Consider the following 25570-nt stretch of genomic DNA (forward strand, 5'->3'; position numbering starts at 1 on the left):
CATCCCATCTGTTTTATGCGAACGGTTCTCATCAAGTAGGAGTGGGAGGAGTATTTCCAGCAACGTACTGGATATCCAAAATAACCCCCTGGTGTCGGGAGAAGAGCTGAAGGTATAAATACCCCTGCTGTACCAGACCTCTATGGACCATAGGTGAGTGGTTGAGCCAACACTAGGTAAGAGAAAGAGATTCTCAAGTTGAAGACTAGCAGAAAAGGAACTTAGCCGATCCAACCCTTTGACGGATCCACTCCGGCTGGAGAGACCATCTCTGACTTGTCCCTCCCGACCCGTTAGACCAAAGCGTCCAGCGAACACAACAGAAGAGTTGGTCAATGAGCATTATTTGTGTATTATTCTAGAGTGCAGTTTCCATTGCACAATGTGGTTGACACTTCGTTGTATATTTCTGTACCTGTGCGTAATCAACGTCGTGCTTTCCATGGTCTATGAATCAGAGGATATTGTACCGGTCAGGATAAATGGAAGAGGCAGAGGGCGCTTCTGGAAAAGGAGCGAGGAACAGCCGAGATTCACTCTCAACGCCTTTGGCGAAGATTTCACGTTAAATCTGACGCCAGACACTAGCTTTATTGCGCCTTCGTTCACAATCCAGCGCGTCACAGCCAAACATGTCGAGGTTTTACAAAGCGCTCCGGGTGCCCAACGACAAGATGTACTCCATGACTCGATACACCAACTCAGAGGCTGTTTCTACTCGGGGAACGTGGACTACAATCAGGACTCAGTCGTTGCTGTCAGCTTGTGTAACGGAATCTTCGGGTCATTCATTAACGAGGGAAAGGAATATGTGATTGAGCCAAAGCAGTTCGGCCTGGGACTCGGGGCTATCGAACAGCTGCATGTCATCAAAAGAAGAATTCACAACAATACAGTTCATAGTGGCCCGCTGTCACCTGGTCATAACAGTGAGGAAAGTCCAACGGAGTGGGACAAGGACCTTTTTACGCGCGGACTGCATGACGCACAGAGGAAACCTCGCCAGAAACGTTTTGTGTCCGCGCCACGATTTATCGAAACCTTAGTGGTTGCAGACGCATCCATGACCCAGTTCTATGGAGATGAAATCAAGGTAGGCTATAACATAGCCCAACACGTGTTTCATCAACACTCGCCTTTTCAGCTTTAAATAATAATAATAATGAATCATTATTATGACATAAATGACTAAATACGCCTACTAGTAGGATTTAAGAGTTTTCGATACCTTCATGTTTACTAAACAAGATGCGTGGTGCATCGAATATTTCAGGGAAACAATCGAGGTAATGGTACCGAAATGCCAAAAATGTTGCTCCACATACTTTAAGACTTGGTCATTATTTGGCCTCAAACCCACTCACACATCCCTCCACCACTAGTGGAGCGTATCGAAAGAAGACGTTGGATGAACAATTCATACCAGAGGCTGTTTAATACACAAATGCTCTAGTAAAAATAGAGGAAAAGTAAAACCATTGTGCATTTTTTCCATTTCCATCCCACTCATGGGATGTTTATAAAATACTTTCCAAACAACCCACCTCAATTCTTGACTGCAGTCTATTTCTCATTGTATTTACCTCCCCATATTTTTCATATTTCAGTGTAAGAAAGACCATTGTTCAAAGACCTTTTTTAGCACGAGATTGCAATTCTCATTTGTCATAGGCCACACTGCCAGGTCCACAATAATAATCCTCTTTCCTCCTCCTCTTTTTTCTTCTCCACTCCTCCCCTCTCCCTCTCCTATCTCCTGTCATTTCTGTTCTCCCCCTGTCCCCACTTCACCCCTCCTGCCCCTCTCCTCTCCTCTGGGATCTCCTCCTCCTCCCCCCCCCCCCCCTCCCCTGATCTCCTCTCTCCCCTTCTCTCCTCTCTTTGCCTCTCCACTTCATCAACCTCTCCTCCTCTCCTCCTTCCCTCTCCCCTTCTCTAATGACTTCTCTCCTCCCCACCTCTTCCCTGGTCTCTCCTCTATTCACCCCTCCTCTCCTCACCCCGTCTCCTCTGGTCTCTCCCCTGATCTCCTCTCTTTTCCTCTCCTCCCTCCCTCCACTTCATCCTCCTCTCCTCTCTCCTGTTTCCACCTCCCAGCACTACATCCTGACCCTGGTTTCCATGGCAGCGCGGCTGTATCAGCATCCCAGCATTAAGAACTCTGTGCACATGGTGGTGGTGAAGATGCTGGTTGTGGAGGATGAAGAGGTGGGCCCCACTGTCTCCAGCAATGGAGGCCTGACCCTGCTCAACTTCTGCTCCTGGCAGCAGAGGTTCAACCCGCCTAGCCACAGGCACCTGGAGCACTACGACACGGCGCTGCTCTTCACCCGAGAGGTGAGGCCTCCTTCCATCGCAGCCGTCCACACTGCCTAGCAGTTCCATTGGGGGAGTAGAGGAGCAGAGGAAGGCTAGTGGTAGTCATGGCGTTTGTGGTTCTCCTGCGAGGCAAAGCAAAGATAGCCTAGGATACGGTATATTTACCTTTATTTACGGTTTTACATTACTACCAGTCTCTTGAGTTCTCTCAAAATGGCTGAGTATCGGCAACAATGAATCCCAAGATGCATTCTGACGTTCTAGCGCTACTGAGGATGTGAACACCCTTTTCCATCCAGTGGTCCACTTAGGAAGTCCTTATTTTGGCCAATGAAGTACCTGCCACAAAGGGTACCAACATAGGATTAGGAATAAGGTCTAAAATCTTTCATGAGGCAGGGGAAAGGAGTATGGTTAAATTAAAGCAACAATCTCAAAGATTTGCATGTAAATAAATGTCTGTGAAGTCACTATCTATATGGCCCAATCAGGTAACACTATTGGGATTGAGCCCATGGCCCTCTGATGAAAGCCCTGTCATTTGCACTATTATGATTATGAGAAATCACATGCAGTGCACAGAGTGTGACGTATTTCTCCCAGCCGCGTTAAACAGGTGATGGAACATAGTAGGCCGACCCTCTGAGCTAATGTAACAAACTCCTTCCAACTCGTTCTGTGTGAAGCGGCGGAGAGTTCTTTCCCGTTTTTTTCTCTGCTTGTGCTGCAAGCTACCAAATGTCAGATCACAGGTGACAATGTTTGGATCTTTGGGATGTGTGGTCCAGAAAAACACCTGCAGGCATTGCTTATCGCCATAGGTGTCGCCAAAGACGAACAAAACGTAATTTTAAATCGAAGTATTTAAATGCATATGAAAGATGAAGTTTGGTGAGTGTTTGCCAATCACGCGCCTACAGATCCCCGCCTCCAGCAACATGAATGGTCGAAACAAATATAGAACGGAAAAAAGTTAACGTTCACTCAGATGATACGATTTGCTTAAAAAGTCATCCTGTTGCAGTGGATTCTTATGTCAGGTTGAGCATTCAATCGGCATGGTGAATCGGCTATTTACTTGACACTAAGTGTCAAGGAAATAGCAAGAGCTGAATAGGATGGATGGAAGGGTTTTATTCAGTTGGATTACCTAAGATTCAAGTAATGGTAGCCAATCTCTTTGGCTGTTTCCAAGATAAGAGTGTAGATGGCTCCTGCTGCATGAACTACTTAAGCACTGAGAACTCATCAGACCTCACAAGATGACATGACTGAAATGTCCGGGGTCTTTTTAACCCGCACTGGATCCAGACTTGACCCTTCAAGCTATTCACGCTGACCGCTGTTTTGAATTTTAACTCAAACCAGACTTTTGAATGCGGTGGAAATTAACACAATGATACACGTCATTTGGGGTTTCATTTTACTGTGCCTGTGTCTGTGTGTGTTTCAGTCTTTTAACAAGTGCTTTCTTTATGTTCTGCACCCAACCTCAGATGCAATTCTTAATGAATCTCCCATACCTGTGTTTGTATTTGTGCCCATGGTAACGATGATCCAGCCTCAATTCAAGGTGCACAGACGCTGAAGCTGAGCTGCAGATACAAATCCAGATGTGTTTTAAATCAAGGAGGGCTATTTCTTGTGGTTTGTAAAAGCCAGCTTGTGGCCATGGTCCAGCATGCATCAATTTCAATCAAACAGAGCTGAATTGCATCCAAAGAGGAGGAAAGATTGTATGCTGGTTCCTATTTACAAGCCCAACTTCTGATACAAGCATGCTGTTCATTTGACCACATTATGGCCCTCTATGTGCCCATGGGCCAAGAAGATTTATTCACTCACATTTTATGATGGAAACATTAGACATGTTTTTAAATGCTTTGGAAAAATGAAAGCTGCACAGGCAGCAACCAAACACATCTCAAGTTTGCTCATTGCAGGGGTTTACAAAACAAAAAAGCTATCCATTATCATTCTGAAATGCCTCGGTTACTGAGTGACTGTTCTCGTCCAAACGTTTTCTCCAGAGAGACATGGGGCTTGACCTGTCTTTTTTTTTTTTGATATTCTTGTTTGTGTCTTAGGACATCTGTGGATACCAGAGCTGCGAGACGGTTGGCGTGGCAGACGTAGGCACCATGTGTGATCCCAAGAGAAGCTGCTTCGTCGTCGAGGACGACGGCTTGCAAGCAGCGTTCACCGTTGCCCACGAACTGGGTGAGTCCCTCCTTGGTTTTTAGAAAACTTTGATGCCCAGTAGGTTCACTGTAATACACCTTGCACATGGCCAGTAGCTTTCACTGTAATGCACCTTGCACATGCCCAGGAAGTACACTGTAATACACCTTGCACATGCCAAGTAGACACCACTGAATTACACCATGCAAATGCCTGGTTGGTATCACTGTAATATTACTGTAATACACACTTCATACAAAGTGTGGTTGTTATTTTACGGCTGATTGTGAGACAAGGAATTCTTGAGCTGGCGAATTACTTTATTTGGAATGTCAACAAAAAGGAGAGCAGATTTGTTTAATATCTGGTTACCTATTGCCAATCCAATTTCATATCAATATTATAGATTATATAAGTTATATATTTGCAGCAATGTTTGTTGCCATGGATGGGATCTTCAAAAAGGAGGACTGACGGGATGCACACCCACACAAATGTACAATAACATGCACATGTTCACACACATACACACACACATGTACACACACACACATGTACACACACAAACATATAAACACACACACACAAACACACACCCATATACCCACACATACACATGTACACACACATACATATAAACACACCCACACATATACACACACACATACACACACACCCGTATATAGACACATACACGTAAGCAATAACTGCTAGGCTGGCGTTGAATGCTGTCCGCCCTTGGCCTCACTGGTCTTATCCCAGTCTCATTGAGGGTGAGAGCCCAACACACATGAGTATTTATAGTTTCCCTCATTAAGCTCACCACCCACAGTTGCGTCTGTCCCTGCAACCACGCCGCTCCGCCCCCTTGTCTGCAGCCGACGCCAAGCCACGCCCCCTCACGCCAGAGTGTTATAGACAGAAGGGTCGATTGAAATCATGTGTTTGCCTCAAAGCACCATTTATCAAAGGAGTGTTTATGGGAGGTTGTTTATTGATCAGTGATGTTCTGGTGCAGGGCATGTGTTGAGTATGCCGCATGATGACTCCAAGACCTGTGAGAGGCTGTTTGGGGCCCTGGGGGGCCAGCACCTCATGGCCCCAGTGATCCTGAACCTCAGCAGGACCGCCCCCTGGTCCCCCTGCAGTGCCCTCTACGTCACAGAGTTCTTCGACAACGGACATGGTGGGTGAAGCCAGAGGCAGATAAAATGATGACAGGTCGCGTCTACAGTAGATTCAGTGGATGCAATTGCTGACCGCATGCAGTTGTTTGCCCATCGTACTTTGAAGTCGTTGTCTCTTAGGGAAAAAGATTGAGATGAAAAAAAAAGGTAAGCGAAAATAGATTTATCACAATCATAATCATTTACTGAGCTAGAGTAATCATGTCCAGTGAGAGTATTGAGAAGAAGTCTGAATCACCACATGTCACAAGCAGTTCATCTCATTGCCCAAAAAGGAAGTGTAGGATTGCCGTTGTGGTTTGAGTGTTATTACTTTGGGCCAGGGTTCCCTCCAGGGATCAACAAAGCATGCTGTAGTTTCTCACACCATTTCTCGCCTATACTCATTCACAATTTCTCTCCTGTTAAAACATGTTTTGACAACCACAAAATGACAGGTTGGAGAAGTAGTTTGGAGTAGCTCTTTTGGTTTCTAATATCAGTCTCTCCTGCTCTCCTTCTCTCAGCTCAGTGCTCAGCACTGTGTGGGCCTTTCTTGATTGTTTTGCATTAGGGGACGACCACGGTACCAGAACCTACTTTTCCACTGACTCATACTACTGACTTTTTCCTGCTGCAGACTCCTTGCGCCAAAGGCAACAGCTGTCATCAGCTAAATATGTTCTTTATCAGTTGGAAAATGTCTCCATAGAAGACTAATGTGAAGAATCATTCCTAACGCGATACGTCAGCGACACGACTGTGGACAATGTCCCTATTTAATGCAATATAAGCTGATTAAAAAACAATAAATATTGAAAGGAAAGAAGAAGCTGGATTTAATTTGAATGCTTTCTGATAGCTTAAAAGGAATAGAGTGTTTTGACCCGCATGTAGGATTGGGTATAATATTTATCTCTTTAGGGCTTAGTTGAAAAAAAAGTGTCTTTGACATTTCTTTCATGATATCAAAGAGATGCCGCAACAATATCCAACATCCAAACGTATCAAAGAAAAAACACAATATAAAGAAAAAAATAATAGCAGCAACTATTTGACTCATCTGTTCGTCACTACGTAAAGGCCCCATGCGTTTACGTAGTGAGGAATAGTAAAGGCCCCATGCGTGACTGTGTTGGACTGACAACTGTCCACCCATTAACCCCTGACCCCTCTCAGGAGACTGCCTGCTGGACGCCCCGAAGACGACCATGCCGCTGCCCCGAGGGCTGCCCGGCCGCACCTTCAGCCTTGACCGCCAGTGCCAGCAGATCTTCGGAGAGGAGTTCCTCCGCTGCCCCAACACGTCGGACAGCGAGCCCTGCTCCCAGCTCTGGTGCCACGAGGAGGGCGGACACCACTGCACCACCAAGAACGGCAGCTTGCCCTGGGCCGACGGCACCGCCTGCTCCAACGGAACATGTCTTCATGGGATGTGCCGGCCCACCCAGGAGGTCCTGCAGCCACAGGTGAAAGCCACGTTGGATAATGAACCAACAGCATTAATCAAATAGATCCCTATTTTATTATATATTGATACATCTGCTTGGTCACCTGATTCTATATACTTATTTTGTGATGATACCCTATATCCTTTACTCATTTATTAAATTTCATATTTTGGACTTTGTTCCATATTCATTACGTAGCCCAAACTTCATTGCCCAGTTATCCCCTGTGTTACTCTATATCCTGACAGACCTTCAGACTCATTCCTTTTACGACAATGTTGCCACCCAAATAAATCTATAGTCTCATCTAATACTCATCTCATCTAGTACTCATCTAAAATAACATCCCCACTAACAACGTTTTCTTCCATAAGCCTTCGTTCTTTGTTCAAACATCCTCTCTGCCCCTTTCCCATATCTGCTCTCATTTACACAATCTGTTGCCTGATAAATGAAGTTCATCATTTGTATTCATTAGTTTGGCTCAGTTGCTCTGACATCGTTATATATTCTCTGTGTGAAGATCTGCACGTCTGTTTGTAGGCGTCCTTTCAGTAAGACAAATAGCTGCCCCAAATTCATGTAAAGTCTGGAAACAACAACACAGACACACACACACACACACACACACACACACACACACACACACACACAAAATGTATGTCGACATGGACAACATAGACATGCTACGCATCTGGACTGTATTCCCGTTAATGAAGCCCTTAACCAGGTCTTGTGAATGCTGAGGCACATGGGGCAGGCACATGCAACAGCAGGCCCAGAGCGGTACTAACCCCGGCCCCAGTGTGCCCGGCTCTAACCAGACCTTTCCTCCTGGTCTCCCCAGGTGGTGGTGGACGGGGGCTGGGGCCTGTGGGGGCCGTGGCGGGAGTGTTCCCGGACCTGCGGGGGCGGAGTGGAGTTCTCCTATAGAGAATGCCAAGACCCTGTGCCCCAGAACGGGGGGCGGTACTGCGAGGGCCAAAGGGTGCAGTACCGCTCCTGTAACCCACAGCCCTGTGAGGACAGTGATGGTAAGACATGCAGCGCTGGAAACCATCCCTACGGAGGATTTGTGTGCCTCCATATTTCATTGATTATTTTTATTTGTGTGCTGAATGAGTTGAGAGTCTTGAGTTGAGAATACATTGGTCATTTAGAAATTATGAATTACATTTCAAGCTACGTCTTGCATTTGGAAGATGCAAGCCAAACTATGTACTGCATTTATCAAGTCCCATATCGGTTACCATCATAACTATAAGTCACCTGACGTAGCCAGTTAGGCCTACCAAGTTGAATAAATGTTTTGACCCAGACAGAACCTTATCTATATATATATATATATATATATATATATATATATATATATATATATATATATATATATATATATATATACATACATACATAACACTGTTATTTTTTCTGTTGCAAACATGCTGGGTTTGAAGGGTTCTGTGGACGTCTGCTGGCAGAACCACAGGCCCGAGTCGTCTTTGTGAGAATTACGTCCCACTTCTTTCAATCTCAAATGGATGTAGAAGTATTTTATCCTGGAGTCAGTTTTCCAGTGCGGGGTGGATCCCAGACCAGTTACTGCTGAGAGGAGGTGTGACCCCATGGCTCATGGTGTGTTCCAGATGTCTTATACACCACCCGCACAAGTTGCTCTTCAGGGAAGAACAGTCATTGGCTATTTGTTTGTCATTGTTAGCTACATTAGCCTCTTTAGCAAGCCATCTCGAAAAAAAAACACCAAAACTTTACATTGTATTGCTCCCACAGCAAGACCGTGCAATGCATTAATTGGTGACCGGATTAAAGCAGCAATGTTATCAAGTGTGTAAGAGCAGAAATCAATATTAAAAATCAATATTAAAATGACCAACGAGGCACAAATACAAAGAAAATACACCTCAGAAATAAAAGAAAGACTGCAGAGAAATGCTTTTTTTTTTTTATAGCATGAAGAACCGAGAGGCTATGGGCGCAGCCATCTTTGTTTGTCGAGTCATACGGTCAACCTTACTGAACTCGGTGGACTCACAGAATCCCGAGATATTACGACCAAAAGGGGGCGTGCCTTACTGAAATGCCACAAGAAAGCTGGGAGATTTCCCACTTTGCAAGTCGTGCGGGTGGTATACGAGGCATCGTATACGAGCACACCGTCAGTCTGGGTTGGATCCCAGACCAGTTACTGCTGAGAGGAGGTGTGACTCCATGGCTCAGTGTGGGGTGGATCCTAGACCAGTTAGTGCTGAGAGGAGCTGTGACCCCATGGCTCAGTGTGGGGTGGATCCTAGACCAGTTACTGCTGGGAGATGTGACCCCATGGCTCAGTGTGGGGTGGATCCTAGACCAGTTACTGCTGGGAGATGTGACCCCATGGCTCAGTGTGGGGTGGATCCTAGACCAGTTACTGCTGGAAGATGTGACCCCATGGCTCAGTGTGGGGTGGAGCCCAGAACAGTTACTGCTGAGAGGAGGTGTGACCCCATGGCTCAGTGTGGGGTGGATCCTAGGTCAGTTACTGCTGGGAGGAGGTGTGACCCCATGGCTCAGTGTGAGGTGGATCCCAGAACAGTTACTGCTGAGAGATGTGACCCCATGGCTCAGTGTGGGGTGGATCCCAGAACAGTTACTGCTGAGAGGAGGTGTGACCCCATGGCTCAGTGTGGGTTGGATCCTAGACCATTTACTGCTGGGAGGAGGTGTGACCCCATGGCTCAGTGTGGGGTGGATCCTACATCAGTTACTGCTGGGAGGAGGTGTGACCCCATGGCTCAGTGTGGGTTGGATCCTAGACCAGTTACTGCTGGGAGGAGGTGTGACCCCATGGCTCAGTGTGAGGTGGATCCTAGACCAGTTACTGCTGGGAGGAGGTGTGACCCCATGGCTCAGTGTGGGGTGGATCCCAGACCAGTTACTGCTGGGAGGAGGTGTGACCCCATGGCTCAGGCCCCGTCCACACGGAGCCGAAACGGGCGAAAACGATCTGGTTTCGTTTTATGCGGTTCAGGAGTATCTCCGTAAAGTTGGAGTCATTGCGAAACCGCATCGAGCTGTAGAAAGGCTGAAGTAAATATTGAAGGTGCTGGTTCTCCACAGCAAAAAGTGGACCGCATCAAGCCTGCGCGCATACAGCCTGCGCGCTGTATACAAACATTCAGTCACGAGGAGATTCAACCTTTTAAATTGAGCAGAAATACTTTTTAATGTACTGTTAGTAAATACATTTATCAAGGGGCTTTATTTAAAGCTACAAAAAGAATACAAATAAAATAATGAATAAAAAATTCAAGGCAACTCTGACGTCCCCCAGCTGGTGGGGGGCTAATGACGTCATCGTTTGCGTTTCAGGCGTCCACATGAATCCTAACACGAAACCGCATAGGTCCGGATAGATTTGAAACCACCTCCGAGGGTGGTTTCAGGAATATGCGGTTTCAGGCACCGGATTTGCCGGCTCCGTCTGGACGGTCGGCCGAAACGCACAAGACTTATGCGGTTTCACCAAAGAATTGGCTCCATGTGGACGGGGCCTCAGTGTAGTGTGGATCCTAGACCAGTTACTGCTGAGAGGAGGTGTGACCCCATGGCTCGGTCTGGGTTGGATCCTAGACCAGTTACTGCTGAGAGGAGGTGTGACCCCATGGCTCACAGGGTGAGCCGCCCTGGACCAAGCTGCCTCATCTTATGGAATATAGATTGGTGTTTGGATATATTTATATTCATAGATTGATATCTTTATTTCGTACATTATAAATCTGGGGAATAAGACCCCATCAATAAAATTGACATGTCATTTCATGGCTTTTCTCTCTTCCTCTTCCGTTCCTTCTCTCTCAGGAAAGAGCTTCCGAGAACAGCAGTGTGAGAAGTACAACAGCCCACACTACCTGGATTTCAACGGTCACATGAAAGAGTGGATCCCCAAGTATGCGGGTGTGTCCCCTAGGGACCGCTGCAAGCTCTTCTGCATCACGCGGGACAGCAGCGAGTTCAAGGTGTTCCAAGCTAAGGTATGTCTGCTCTGTAGGCCATCATGCTATCGCCATGGCAACAACTCTGCCTCTGCTGGGATAGCAGGACAAATGGAAGCAGGATGATTGGTGTCCTTAAGGTCCTTAATGAGTTTGTGCAAAAATGGGAACACAGTATCTATAAATCGAACCATATGGCAACAGTTATGGAGCTATAGAGTTATATATTAGATATTTCAACAAGTTTGGTATGTCAACAGGTAATTGACGGCACCACCTGTGGGCCTGACACCACCTCGGTGTGTGTCCAAGGCCAGTGTGTGAAGGCTGGTTGTGACCAGTTGATTGGATCCAACAAGAAGTTTGATAAGTGCGGAGTGTGCAGAGAAGCCGCCGCACACGAGCTCACCTGCATGAAGATCACAGGTTCCTACAGCAAAGCCAGGTACGCACTATGGCTGATAAAAGGATTAAGAGGAATGATGGATGGACTTCTTCATCAGCCTTCACTTCGATATGTGGTCCAAATCTCTATTTATGTATACATATATGTATACATATGTATATATGTATATATAATATATATATATAATATATTTACTTGATCACTATATACATACCAAGAGTGTGCTTATTTATGATAGGAGGATCGTTTCGAGGAATCAACTTAAAGCTGTAACTGTATCACAGTAGGATGCCATTAACCCAAAAAGACATACGCCAGTCAGTGTCCCATGCTCAAATTTAAAATTTGAATCTTTTTGCACTAAAAAACTGCAGCCTATGGAAATACATACAGAAGTAGGTGAGTTCAAAGCCAGGTGTATTCATATATTCCTGTGTCTTTTCCCCCCAGATATGGATACAGCGACATTGTGACTATTCCAGTCGGTGCGACCAACATCGACATCAAACAACGCAGCCACCACGGGGTCAGACACGACGGCCACTACCTGGCTGTCAAGAGAGCAAAGGGCAGCTACGTCCTCAACGGTAACTTCTCTGTGTCCACGCTGGAGCAGGATATCCCCGTTCAGGGCGCTACTCTCAAGTACAGCGGCTCCTCCACCACCCTGGAGCGGATCCAGGGCTTCAGGCAGCTCAGGGAGGCCCTCACCATCCAGCTCCTGGTCCTGGGGGGCCACTCCATCCCTCCCAAGGTCAAGTATACCTTTTTCATCCCCAGGGACACCACCTTCAGCAGTAGGGCAGCCGAGGAGCGGCCGGGCGCCGCCCTCTCCCCGCACATGCTCCACCCGCTGGGCCAGCCACAGTGGGTTCTGGGAGAGTGGTCCCAGTGCTCCAAAAGCTGTGGCTCGGGATGGTCCAGGAGGAACGTGGACTGCCTGGACGGCGCCGGGTTCCACTCCGGGCAGTGTGACCGGGATCTGAAGCCCGTGGACATCCGCCCCTGTGGGGACGCGCCCTGCCCCATGTGGCAGATGGGACCTTGGTCCGCATGCTCACGAACTTGTGGTGCAGGGGCGCGGCGGCGAAGCGTCTTCTGCACCGAGTACACCGGGAACATCGTGGAGGCGGCTAAGTGCGACCCCAAAAAGATGCCTGAGCCAGTGTCCGGGGAATGTCTCGACCGAGACTGTGCATGAAGGAAAAGAGTGGACATTTGGAAAGTGAATCGTTTGTGGCCCAAAAAAAGGTGGTTGACGAGGGCCGCCTTCAGAGGGATAATGTTGACCATGGTAACCAGTCAGTCGCGTTAGAGCCTTCTACTTGGTCACTGTGCAACCCCCTTGACATTCTAGAACCACTATTGAAATGTTGTCATTAAATCTACCTCAGGATGTATATGTTTTGTGTGTCAATACTAAATGACGGTACTGTGGGTCTCTCTCCAGAAACGGATGAGTTTCTAGCCTATATAGATGGAGAGTCATTTTATTAATTCATTGTGTTATTACTTTGAGGCCTTTGGAATTAGCTATTGTACATTGTTTTTTTGCATGAACTCTGCTGTCAACAACAGTAGTGTCAATATCCCTCAAATCTGTATCCACAGAACTCAGTCCAATATAAAGCTTTAGTGAAGACTATTATTTAAGGTATAATGGCAGGAGAATATTCATTGACACTCTTTTTTTAGATAACTGACCTATAAAAATGAATGTGTGTAAACTAAAGATGTTAAATCATTCTAAGCATAGGTAATGACTGGGAAGCATCCTAATCAAGAAGCACCATACACCAGCCACAGGAAACCTAATTCTGATCTGTAGTGTGTAGTCTATGCTCTGTGAACTATAATACATTTTCTGCATAGGTGTTACTGTTAGGATAGCCATAAGCATTTTATGTTCCTGTCTTTTAGGATCATAATAATATGTATTTTCTTTAAAAATATATATGTAAATGAAAATATTCAAATACACACTGTTTATTGATGATTCTTTATTCCAGTTTGGTAAATCACAGTATGTTATAAGGCATGAGAGACAAAGAATCAGGCCTATATCCCTTCAGTGAAGGACCATACAATATCATTATTACAGCTTCCTTTCAAGCTATTTATTTTTGTAAAGTTTTTACCTTGGATGTTTGATTAACATTTCAGATGCTGCTTAATTTGAGTTTTTTATCTAGTAAAATAAACTAATTCAAACCAATAATTGCACAACTTATTTAGTGTTTGTGTTGTTTATTATTTTGTATTTACACTGCGTGAATCTGTATACATATTTTACATACATACATATACACATATACAAATATAAACATGAACAAAACATGAATAAACAATATATATATAAACAATAAATTATATATATGCCTCCTATGTCAACAGGTTCCAGTGATTCAAGGTTGGATTTGTAAATGTAACTTTTGATATGAACTTTTATTTGTTGGTTTTAAAATGCAACCAACGCTATCAGCATTCACACAAAATCACGAAAGTATTGATTGGTCCATGTGAAAGGTTCACATGTTTATGAATCAAGCCATGTTTATGAATCAAGCCTTAACTAGTACATGGTTTGATTGATCCATGTTTATTAATTAAGTCTTTAACTAGTACAAGGTTTGATTGATCCATGTGAAGGTTCATTAATTATGTCTTAACTAGTACAAGGTTTGATTGATCCATGTGAAGGTTCATTAATTAAGTCTTAACTAGTATATGGTTTGAATGATCCATGTGAAGATTCATTAATTAAGTCTTAACTAGTACATGGTTTGACTGATCCATGTGAAAGGTTAATTAATTAGGTCCTAACTAGTACATGATTTGATTGATCCATGTGAAAGGTTAATTAATTAAGTCTTAACTAGTACATCGTTTGATTGATCCATGTGAAAGGCTCATTAATTAAGTCTTAACTAGTACATGGTTTCCTGGTCTGTGGTGACTTCAACAGAGGGTGGAGACGCGTTGCATTCTGGGACATAAATAAAGCGCATTTAGGAAAACGGGGAGCACAAAGGAACGATAGAGGCACCTTATGAACTTTTAATATTAAGTTAGTGGAATGTCTACTCTTATATTAATGAAACTGCTGTTGTTGCTGCAGGAGTCCAGTTAAATAGTCTAGTTGAAGCTGGAGGGATGTGAGTGAGGAGCGGGAGCAGCGGGTAAAGTGTCGCCGTGTGTTGTGCTTCTCACCCCAGTCGGTCGGAGGTCTCTCCAACCCGAGGCCGAGGACCGAGGCCTGCTCCGTGAGGTAAACAGCGCCCTACTGCCCACCGATAAGCCGAAGGTTGACATCCTGTGTGGATGAAGCGGCGCTACTTTCACCTCGTTATAGGCTAGGTAGTTTTGTGTTGAGTCAGCTAGCATTAGCAGCTAACTTTGTTAGCCGAGTAGCACAGTAACGTAAGCTAGCTGAAGCGCATTTTGTGGCGCAGTCATTGTCTGCCTCATATACACTGTGTGTGTGGACTGATGAATGTCCACGTCGTTAGTACATTATGAGGCGTTAGCGGGTTGATTGACAGGTATAATGTCTCACGTTGTGTACGTGTTGTCACCGCGAGCGCGTCGGAGTAAACAGAGCGCTGGAGGACGGGCCACGCCCCCTTCTGCTCAAACATTAGCGCTCGCATATTTTGGGGTGATGGAGCAATCTCTTGATTTGGCGATACTTTTTCTTTCCAATGTTTTCTATAGTCCGAAATTTGTGCAATCTTGGAAAAAATGACAATTAACAATTGAACAGAACAACGGGAGGCAGTGGTTAAAGCTCACCAATGGAAAGCAACTGACAGCCAGCTGTTTGCTCCTGTTGCTACCTGATGTAATATTGTATGGCTCACGGAAACATCACTGCAGCCAGCTGTTTGCTCCTGTTGCTACCCGATGTAATGGTATGAAGCTCACAGAAACATCACATGTTTATATGATATGATGAGGAAATGGATACAGGTCGATAAATCTAGTTACACTGAGGTATTAAGTTTAAGATCATTATTAAGATCACATCGTCTGCTGTTGGCTTAGAGATGATCAAATCAAGATGTGGGTTTGGTTTGAATAGTACTCACATATTTTAAATATCAACTAATGTGGTTTAACAGCAGCCTAGTCTCCCTGCTATTTCTTATGTGTGTTTACACTGTATAAAAGAACAAAACCTTTATCATGCTATATTATTGAATCCAGATTTGAAAGACTGTATGAAAAACTAGGGCAACACGCCCTTAATGGATTGGATCAATACCTGGCTGAGTTTGGCAAATTCCAGCAAAGGCTGGCTGACAAACTGCATACCAGCTATTACCTAGTCGTTTGCTATTCCTTGTTGAAAAGACAATCGGGCTGCAAATCCAGGTGTGAAGTGGCTATGCATTGATTCTGCTCTATATTGTCCCCGGTCTGGAGTTGTGTGGCTGAACAAACGCTTCAGTCTGATATTTGGTCCTGGTCGTCCCTGGCTCCCCCTGCGAAAGGCCCCGTAGCTGGAGCTCTTCGATGGAAAGTCTCATGCCTCAGAGAGTGCACATGTCTGCAGACAGCTGCTCAGCATCCCGTAACGCTCCGCTGGCCTTTGCCTGGTCTGGCTCCCATCACTGCGCATCTGCTTTGATTGTCGTTATGTAACTTGGCATTTGGATTTTGGTACCGTCTAGCCTACTGTCTGTTTTTTTTTTTATTATTATCTAAGAACAGGAACACCAACCACCCCTCACTCACTTACAATCCTGCTCGTCAAGCCCCCTGTTTCCTGCAAGAGATACGGGTCTTAGACAGTTGGATATTAATTCCCCCCCCTCCATATTATTGATTAGCATTGCAGCAGGCAAGGGTCACTGCTGAGATGCTATTGTTTGACAGCTCACTTACCTCCTGGTTTGTTTAATTAGGTTTTGTTAGAATATAATTGACCATCCACAATGAATGATGTTCTTGAATCAAAGATAGTTTTCACTTTTGCTCTTTCTCATTTCTGTGATAGATGTCAATATGTTTATTTGTTCAAAGATAATAGAAAATAGAAGCCTTTCACTTTTCCGTATGTTACGTTTCTATCTTCTATCCTGATTATCTATGATTGCCTTTATTAGCCGTGATTACGTTATTGTAACATTGTGGTTCCTCTTTCTACAGAAGGACATCGTCCCCAAATTAAACCAAAAAGCAGTACTGTGCAACTTAGAAGATGGGGGTCAAAACCTTCACCCACAGTTCACCCTCCCACAGCCAGGAGATGCTGGATAAGCTCAACGCACTCCGCAGCGAGGGCCACCTCTGTGACGTCACCATCCGTGTCCAGGACAAGCTGTTCCTGGCCCACAAGGTGGTCCTGGCCTGCTGCAGCGACTTCTTCCGCACCAAGTTGGTCGGCCGCTCAGAAGAGGAAGACAAGTTTGTGCTGGACCTCCACCACGTCACGGTCAGTGGCTTCACCCCCCTCCTGGAGTACGCCTACACCTCCACTCTCTCCATCAGCACAGAGAATATCATCGACGTCCTGGCAGCCGCCAGCTACATGCAGATGTTTGCCGTGGCAAGCACCTGTTCGGAGTTCATGAAATCCAGCATACTGTGGAGCTCCGGAAACAACGGCAACAACAATTTAGGGGCAGACAAGCTGCAGGAGTCTGCGCCAGAGAGTGCGTCGTCGAACTGTGTCCTGACGCCCCTGGACGGCAGCCTGTCGCCCGTGTCGTCTGACTGCAGCTTGATGGAGCGCAACGTGCCTGTGTGCCGGGAGTCGCGGCGCAAACGTAAGAGCTATGGCGTCGCCATGGCCTCTCCCGAGAGCCTCCTCAAATGCCCCACGCAGCTAGTTGCCACCTCCCCTCAGATCCCCCATCCCTCACCGTCCTTCTCGGACAGCGCGGCCCAGCCCGTGGAGTCGTCTCTGGCCTTCCCCTGGACCTTCCCCTTCGGCATGGATCGCAGGTTCCACTCTGACAAGGCCAAGCTCCCAGAGAGCCCCCGAGGCCTGGACCACGCCACGGCGGCGAGCGTGTCCTCGGTGGAGGCGCAGGTGGTCGGCCGGCGGCTGAGTGACTTCCTGACGTGCGAGAGCTCAAAGGCGGGGTCGTCGCTTATGGCGGTGGAAGAGGAGGACGTGAGGGTGAAGGTGGAGAGGCTGAGTGATGAGGAGGCCCAGGAGGGATCCTCTCAGCCCGTCAGCGCGTCGCTGAGCGACCAGCAGACGGTGCCTGGGAGCGAGCAGGTCCAGGAGGAACTGCTCATCAGCCCGCAGTCTTCCTCTATAGGTGAGGGATGCTTTTCCACATGAATGCCTTAATACTTCTTCTGCATTATGCACTCTAGGGTTGAGGATGATGTTTATAAATTTGAAATATAAAATACACCTAATATTTGGGTTGTGTATGGGCAAGATTAAAGTGCTTGTATTCTGCTTTTGTGGTTCTCCCTCTCCTGTAGTGTTGTATAGCTTTTTTTTTCCATAATTAAGGTCTGCTTGGCTACAAAGTGCGGGGTTACTCATTCCCAAATAAAGCATCTCTCCTGAAATGCTGGTTTACAGTAAGATTTACTTAGTTTTTGTTACGTCAAGAAATCCCGGAAGTGCCTGAGTCGCGGCTTGTGGCTGGTTTGGCAAACACCTGTTAAGAGGTGGAGTTCTGTTAGCCCAATGTCGCCAAGACACTGCTGTCGTCAGTATGAAGGCAAATCCCCTTTTTATAATATGTGGTTAAAATAAATTTTGACTCCTTCCTGAGCCAGGCACAGTTCAATGCTGTGTAACCTGTAGATTCAGGATCACTAAGTATGCTTTATCTTGATTTTTCCAAAAAGGTAGCTGCTTCGAGTGTTCAAGTGCAGAGGCATTGGTAGTAACAGAGCTCTCTACACCCTGTGGGAAAGCAAAATAAGGTCATTGTGTTCAAATGTTTTGGTTAGACAGCTGTAGGCTGGTTAACTTGCTAGCTAACGTAATGGCCACCACATGCTATGTGGAGGCCTTTCTCGGTATACCCAACAGTGTAGTTGTTACCGAGTTCAACAGAAAGGGCATGGATATTGTGTTGGTGTGTGTACATGTGTTTACATTGGTTTGTGTGGTCAAGCTGTCCTCAAGGGTTTTTTCCCAAAGTCCAAAAAGGCTGAATGCACTGCAAAGCCAATAAAAAAAGGCCAACTATTATTTTTTTAAAACATTTGTACTAAACATAATAACTTAAAGAATATTATAGATTATGGGCATACTTTACACATGTATAAAGAAAGAAAGAAATATCCTCTCTTCAAAAAAAGAATTTACTATTTGAAGGCAATATTTTACAGATAATGTGGTCGACCTCATGAGCTTGTCGAGGTGCTGATGAGGTGTTTTTGGACCCATCGCCATTTGTTGAGTTTAAGATGATCCCCATATCCCAGGACCTGTCATCCTAGTATAAGGGACCCTCAAAGGAGGCCCGCATTGTCCCCCGCTTCAGTCCAGGGGCGATCGAAGCCAACAAACCGTCCAGATCAGGATAATCCTGGCATGTCCGGAGTACCACACAAGAAGAGATGGCCACCCCAACATACCTTCCTAGGTAGCTCTACCTGACAAAAGCTATTATTTTGAGGAGACCTTTATTTCTCATTTTATTTTAGTTTGTTGTGTCATTAAATTATATGAAAAATGACTCTTCTTCTGTTCTACGCATCAAATGCCCTAGTCAGCTCTATAAATATTGAGTTCTCCAGGGTGCAGGGATTCAGTGAGGCTCTAGGCCTGGATGTGGGTGCCGAACCATGGCTGGAGGGGGGACTGGACCCTGGTTCATATTACAACATAATAAGGAAATTACAATGATTTGCAAAGTTACTGTTTTAATAAAGCAAATAACTCAGGAGGGAACATGACTTCATCACTGCAGCAGCTAGTAACGATTGTAAAATTGTGTTTGAAGTTGACCAATCACAACAGAGTGGACCATCTGACCTCAGTGAATAGGAGGGGCCGAGGGGGGGGCATTAAAGGGATCTGAAAAAGTCTGATAGTGATTCTGCAGCAATAAACATGTGATAATAAGGTGTATCTATTACATCAAAGCATGTCAACCTTAGTCTTATGACCAACTGCACATTATGATCCCTTTAATGCAATATAAATAATGTCTGCATTGAAATGAATTAAAGCCAGGGTAGTCCACTTTTTCTTCATATTTTGATGCATTCTCTTTACAACCTGGCAGCAATCAATAAATCAAATGCTCTCAAAAATAAGAAAAATAACCCTGTTTCTATGGCTAAGTGTGGCTGTAATAGCCCGTCCAATCCGAAGTACAGTATTTGGCGGCCTACCTGTCTACCTGTCCCAGGCTCTGGAACTCCCTCCCCCAACATATCCGCGATTCCCGGTCCCTCATCATCTTCCAGTCCCACCTCAAGACCCATCTCTTCTCCTCTGCTTACTCCTAAACCACCCCCCATCAACTTTGCATTTATTTTTGTTTATTTATTTGTTGTTTGTTTCCTTTGTAAAGCGCTTTCAGTGTGAGAAAGCGCTATAGAAATGCAATGTATTATTATTATTACCTACCGGGCTACCTGTGAACACCATGCAGAAGACCTGAAGGGTCTCTCTCTAAGGGTCTCTCCCTCCTTCATAAAATCGAGCGTGCTCTGGCTGGATTCTCCAAATTGCTTATGCCTGCCATAAATCTATTGACACATCTATTTGAAAGTGCATCATGATTTCATTGGTTATGCTGGCCATAAATCTATTGACACATATATTTGAAAGTGCATCATGATTTCATGCTGATTGTCACCAACTTTGCATCACCTATTCTTGATTTAACTATGATGAAAAAGTAATAGAGTTGTGAAGGACATTCAAGCGCCAATACACATAAACTTATACTAACTCCAAACCTATTAATTGTCAAGTGAAATTTTACAAGTCGCAAATCTTGATCACCTTGACATGACTCAAACTAGGTTTCAGTCATGTCTTCCCTGCCTACTGGACATGACGCTAACTCAAATACCCTAGGTCTGATTCATGTCTCCCCTGCCTAGTAGCCATGACTCTTAACTCAAATAGCCTAGGTCTGATTCATTTCTCCCCTGCCTAGTAGACATGATGCTAACTCAAACAGCCTAGGTTTGATTCATGTCTCCCCTGCCTAGTAGACATGACGCTAACTCAAACAGCCTAGGTGTGATTCATGTCTAACCTGTCTAGTAGATATGACGCTAACTCAAACAGCCTAGGTGTGATCATGACTAACCTGCCTAGTAGATATGACGCTAACTCAAGCATCTGCAACATGAATTAGTCTCTGGGTTTGTTCTTCACCTTATTCTTGGTCTAATTACAGGGTCGATGGATGAAGGCGTCTCTGAAGCCTTGCCATCGATGCAAAGCACGTCTAACTCCAGAGGCGAAGATGATGAAAGGTGAGGTGTTTCTGTGAATATGTGTGGAAACGCTTTAGAGAAGTGAGGGGAAAGGGCCTCCAGTATGTTGATCAAACCATCCTAACCATCTCCTGGCTTTACTGAAACAGATCAAAATATCAGTCTTCACATCTGAAATTCAGAGAGAGTGTTTGTTTATAGTTTGGATTGAAAAGTTGGATTATGTGGATTCATTAGAATATCCACAGCAACAACAAGATTTTTTAGAACATGGCAGTTTAATTTTTCATGCATGAATTGCTTTAAATTTTCAATATATGAACAGATTGTAATTTAAAGTATTGGACCTTCGATCATTTGACTCTACCTCTGGGTCAATTTAGATTATATTTGATCCCTGCTGATTTTGCAGGGAAAGAAATAGGAAGGACGTCTGAGCGCGGATCATGTCTCATTTCCTAACTTTTGAATTCATACATTGGTATACGTTTACTTATGGTTGTTTGTCTTTTGCCCTTAATCTGCCCTGGGATCAAGGCTGGATGGGATCCAGTACCCCTACCACCTCTACATCAGCCCCTCGGCCCGCTCGGGGGCCAATGGCCCAGACAGGCCCTTCCAGTGCCCCACCTGCGGAGTGCGCTTCACGCGCATTCAGAACCTGAAGCAGCACATGCTCATACACTCGGGTAGGGGCTTTTGAACCTTTGGTCTTCAAACACATTTAGCTGAAAATCATTTGGAAACATTTTTTGAAGCAACCAGCTTTTGTTATCAGTGAGTATTTTGGCCCCTGCCTACTTAGAGATATGACACTATTATAGGCATTTGTCCCTTTTTAATCACAGGTATGCTATAATTAAGAAATATACTTATGACAAAGAGGTCATCATATCGTTGTTAATAAGTTACAGGGCTAAACAACTGAAACTAACTGAAAGGCCGAGACAATTGTGTTAATGCGAGGCGAACTGAAAGGTGAACCCCGATCAGGGTCAAGCCTTGAACACTGCTAGAGCTAAGGTTGGACCGCTGAGTGGGCCTTTAAACACTGCTAGAGCTAAGGTTGGACCGCTGAGTGGGCCTTTAAACACTGCTAGAGCTAAGGTTGGACCGCTGAGAGGGCCTTTAAACACTGCTAGAGCTGAGGTTGGACCGCTGAGTGGGCCTTTAAACACTGCTAGAGCTAAGGTTGGACCGCTGAGTGGGCCTTTAAACACTGTTAGAGCTGAGGTTGGACCGCTGAGTGGGCCTTTAAACACTGCTAGAGCTATGCTTGGACCTCTGAGTGGGCCTTGAACCACTTGGAATCATAAGTAGTAGCAGTGGATTCCTCTGGGTGCTAATGTCTCCCCCTAAGGCCTGGCTCTGTGTCCCTCTGCAGGCATTAAGCCCTTCCAGTGTGACCGCTGTGGGAAAAAGTTCACGCGGGCCTACTCCCTAAAGATGCACCGGCTGAAGCACGAAGGTAAACGCTGTTTCCGGTGCCAGATTTGTAGCGCCACATTCACGTCCTTCGGCGAATATAAGCACCACATGAGGGTCTCCCGACACATAATCCGCAAGCCGCGGATTTACGAGTGCAAAACGTGCGGCGCCATGTTCACCAACTCTGGCAATTTAATTGTGCACCTCCGGAGTCTGAACCATGAGGCGTCCGAACTAGCAAACTACTTCCAGAGCAGGTGAGGAGTCCTGGAGGGTGTCAAGGCACACCCCCCCCCCCCCCCCCCTTTCCTCCATCCCTTCCTTCCACCACCACCACCACCTCCTCCCCCATCATTTATTCAAATCACACCTGGGGCAGATTCTAACCTCTGCTAACCCCAGTGGAACAAGTTTTCTTCTCCCCTAGGTTGTGGCTGTAATGTGATGTCCCTGCTTGTATGAAGATGTATGAAGTTGGGTCTGTATATCGGACCTAATAAAATACATTATTTTCTGATCACTTTTGGGGATGATGAGGTGACTTGTTAAGCACTTCTCATTTAGGTACATTTCCATGAGATGATAATCCAGCCATTCAGACTGTTCATATACAGGATAGTATAGCTGGGACATCGGTTTAAGGACATGGCTAAATATAAATGTGTGCAAGTCAAGCTGTACATTTAGACGAACATATATTTTCTAACTTGCACATGTATGTATGTAATGATGTTTGAGTTGTGGTTTGTATTTGAAGGCGTATGAAGGCCTCATTGCTGGTATTTCCAGAGTAGTGTGGTGCTCCTTACTCCCACACCTTTCCACTTCTTAATCATCACAAGCCTCACAGCAGGTCACCACTCCTTCTGGAGGTTCATAGTAGCCGGTCCAGATGTCAGACCTCAGGGGAAAGGCTTCTTCACTCCATCCACACACTCTCAGCCCCCTTCTTCAGAGTTCATATAGAAACACTGCATTGAATGTACGGATGTCTTTTCAGTACCAATATTTGATCAGCTTTGTGACACCTCCCCTTTCCAACCTTCTATTTGTTGGCTTATTCATTATTTTCTTATTATTTAAAAATTGCTATCAACCTTATTGACACTGTTTACTTTTATATATCTGTTATACTGTTAACTCTGTTATTCTGTTGACTCTGTTACACTGTTACCTCTATTAACAGCAGACTGGTGACACTTTCCTCATTTCCGAACCCACCCCCACCCCGCGCTCCCCCTCTCTGCAGTGATTTCCTCGTGCCCGACTACCTGAGCAAAGTGCAGGAGGAGGAGGAGGCGGCTGCAGCGGTGGCACTGGGGGTCCAGTACCAGCTTGAGGACCCCTCCCCCCACCACCACCACCTTAATCCAGTCTATCCCAGCGACAGCACTTCTCCCACCACGGCCTCCGTCACTGCGGCCACCTCCTCCTGCTCTTCTTCCATCCAGCTGCCGGTCATCTCCCAGGTGTCGTCCTCCACCCAGCCCTGTGATGGTTCCCCGCCGGGCTTCCTGTCTCACGAGCCACCCCTGGAGCCGCCGGGGCCCCCCTCCCCCTCCATCACGACGGATGCCGACGGTGGGATGGTGGCCCTTGTGGACGGCCCCGCGGCGGGGCGGGGGGCCGACGGAGGAGGGGTTGTCTCCATGGAGGAGCTGCAGCAGCACGCCCAGGCCCAGGAGCTGGCCTCCATGAGCGTAGATTGAGGATCCCCCAGCCCACAACCCCTTCCAGCTCCTACACCCTTCCAGCTCCTACACCCTTCCAGTCCCTACACCCTTCCTGCCCCTACACCCTTCCAGCTCCTACACCCTTCCAGTCCCTACACCCTTCCAGCCCCTACACCCTTTCAGCCCCTACAACCTTCCAGCCCCTGCACCCTTCCAGCTCCTACACCCTTCCAGTCCCTACACCCTTCCAGCCCCTACACCCTTCCTGCCCCTACACCCTTCCAGCCCCTACACCCTTCCTGCCCCTACACCCTTCCAGCTCCTACACCCTTCCAGTCCCTACACCCTTCCAGCCCCTACACCCTTCCAGCCCCTACACCCTTCCAGTCCCTACACCCTTCCAGTCCCTACACCCTTCCAGCTCCTACACCCTTCCAGTCCCTACACCCTTCCAGTCCCTACACCCTTCCAGCCCCTACACCCTTCCAGTCCCTACACCCTTCCAGCCCCTACACCCTTCCAGTCCCTACACCCTTCCAGTCCCTACACCCTTCCAGCCCCTACACCCTTCCAGTCCCTACACCCTTCCAGTCTCTACACCCTTCCAGCCCCTACACCCTTCCAGCCCCTACACCCTTTTAGCCTTCAACCCCTTCCAGCTCCTACACCCTTCCAGTCCCTACACCCTTCCAGTCCCTACACCCTTCCAGCCCCTACACCCTTTCAGCCCCTACACCCTTCCAGCCCCTACACCCTTCCAGCCCCTACACCCTTCCAGTCCCTACACCCTTCACCTTTTCAGCCCCTACACCCTTTTAGCCTCTAACCCCTTCCAGTTCCTACACCCTTCCAGTCCCTACACCCTTCCAGTCCCTACACCCTTCCAGCTCCTACACCCTTCCAGTCCCTACACCCTTCCAGCTCCTACACCCTACTTTTGGAAAAGAAAGAAAAAGTGCCTGAGATTCTGTGCAGTACTGTAGAGAGTGGGAAGAGAGGTCTCCACTTGCCAATGCTGACTAATCAAGTCTGTTTGGGCAAATAATAGTTAAGCATTTATAGTTCCCATGCTAGTTTGTATGAACAGAGACCTTCTCCTCTAGGGTCATCGTTATAGGCAAACTGTTAATTGTTATTGTTGCAAGAGCTTGTACTGTAATTTTTATATCTGAATGCTATGTCTGTTGGGTGTCGTAAGGTGTGTGGTTGTGTTTTTATGTATGTGGATTTTAGTTTGTAAAGACAATATGAGGAGGTATGGAACCTTTCAGCTTTTCATTAAGATCAACATTTGGTTGATGCTTGTAGAGAAATATGAATTGACTCCATGTACGGCCTTTAGCAGAGTTGTACAACTTCTGAAAAAAGAATTGGACCCTGAAATGTCCATAATATGGTCAGGCGTTTTAGAAAAGTGTGCTTGAGCAGAAGTTGATCTGAGCTACTTTCTCAACTTTGTAATTGATCAACCAGATCTAAATGGAGAACAGCAGTAGTCATGACCAGCAATGTTTTCTATGGCAATTCTATATGGCTGAACGACTTGCAGTAAGGTAGTTCTTCCACCACACTCACC

General features: G+C 46.1%; 2 protein-coding genes across 4 annotated transcripts; both read left to right on the forward strand.

The window, feature by feature from the left end:
• Positions 1 to 382: 382 nt before the first annotated feature.
• On the forward strand, positions 383 to 12713 carry LOC307072954 (A disintegrin and metalloproteinase with thrombospondin motifs 8-like; the record flags this gene model as incomplete). The annotated part of the gene is made up of 9 exons (XM_079732553.1): positions 383 to 1093; positions 2098 to 2337; positions 4407 to 4539; positions 5519 to 5686; positions 6846 to 7135; positions 7965 to 8151; positions 10973 to 11145; positions 11367 to 11551; positions 11963 to 12713. 9 exons carry the CDS (start codon positions 383 to 385, stop codon positions 12711 to 12713), a joined length of 2838 nt encoding a protein of 945 aa, XP_079588679.1.
• A 1800-nt stretch (positions 12714 to 14513) lies between these two features.
• Positions 14514 to 24031, forward strand: zbtb44 (zinc finger and BTB domain containing 44). 3 transcript variants are annotated; one of them, XM_079732554.1, is made up of 6 exons: positions 14514 to 14780; positions 16664 to 17784; positions 20854 to 20932; positions 21431 to 21582; positions 22278 to 22578; positions 23571 to 24031. In XM_079732554.1, exons 2-6 carry the CDS (start codon positions 16716 to 16718, stop codon positions 24028 to 24030), a joined length of 2061 nt encoding a protein of 686 aa, XP_079588680.1. In that variant the 5' UTR covers positions 14514 to 14780; positions 16664 to 16715; the 3' UTR covers position 24031. The 3 variants fall into 3 exon arrangements, with proteins under 3 accessions (XP_079588680.1, XP_079588682.1, XP_079588681.1); XM_079732556.1 differs by having other exon boundaries at positions 22278 to 22361; positions 23571 to 23732; XM_079732555.1 differs by lacking the exon at positions 14514 to 14780 and adding an exon at positions 15356 to 15423.
• Positions 24032 to 25570: the final 1539 nt, after the last annotated feature.

The sequence above is a fragment of the Pollachius pollachius genome, assembly GCF_949987615.1.
Source record: "Pollachius pollachius genome assembly, chromosome: 3".
NCBI classification, from domain to species: Eukaryota; Metazoa; Chordata; class Actinopteri; order Gadiformes; family Gadidae; genus Pollachius; species Pollachius pollachius.

Coding starts and splice junctions, on each gene's coding strand:
- zbtb44 (XM_079732554.1), top strand. CDS start 16,716: ATGGGGGTCAAAACCTTCACCCACAGTTCACCCTCCCACAGCCAGGAG. Junction 20,933..21,430: donor AGAGGCGAAGATGATGAAAG/GTGAGGTGTTTC, acceptor CCTGGGATCAAG/GCTGGATGGGATCCAGTACC. Junction 22,579..23,570: donor GCAAACTACTTCCAGAGCAG/GTGAGGAGTCCT, acceptor CCCTCTCTGCAG/TGATTTCCTCGTGCCCGACT.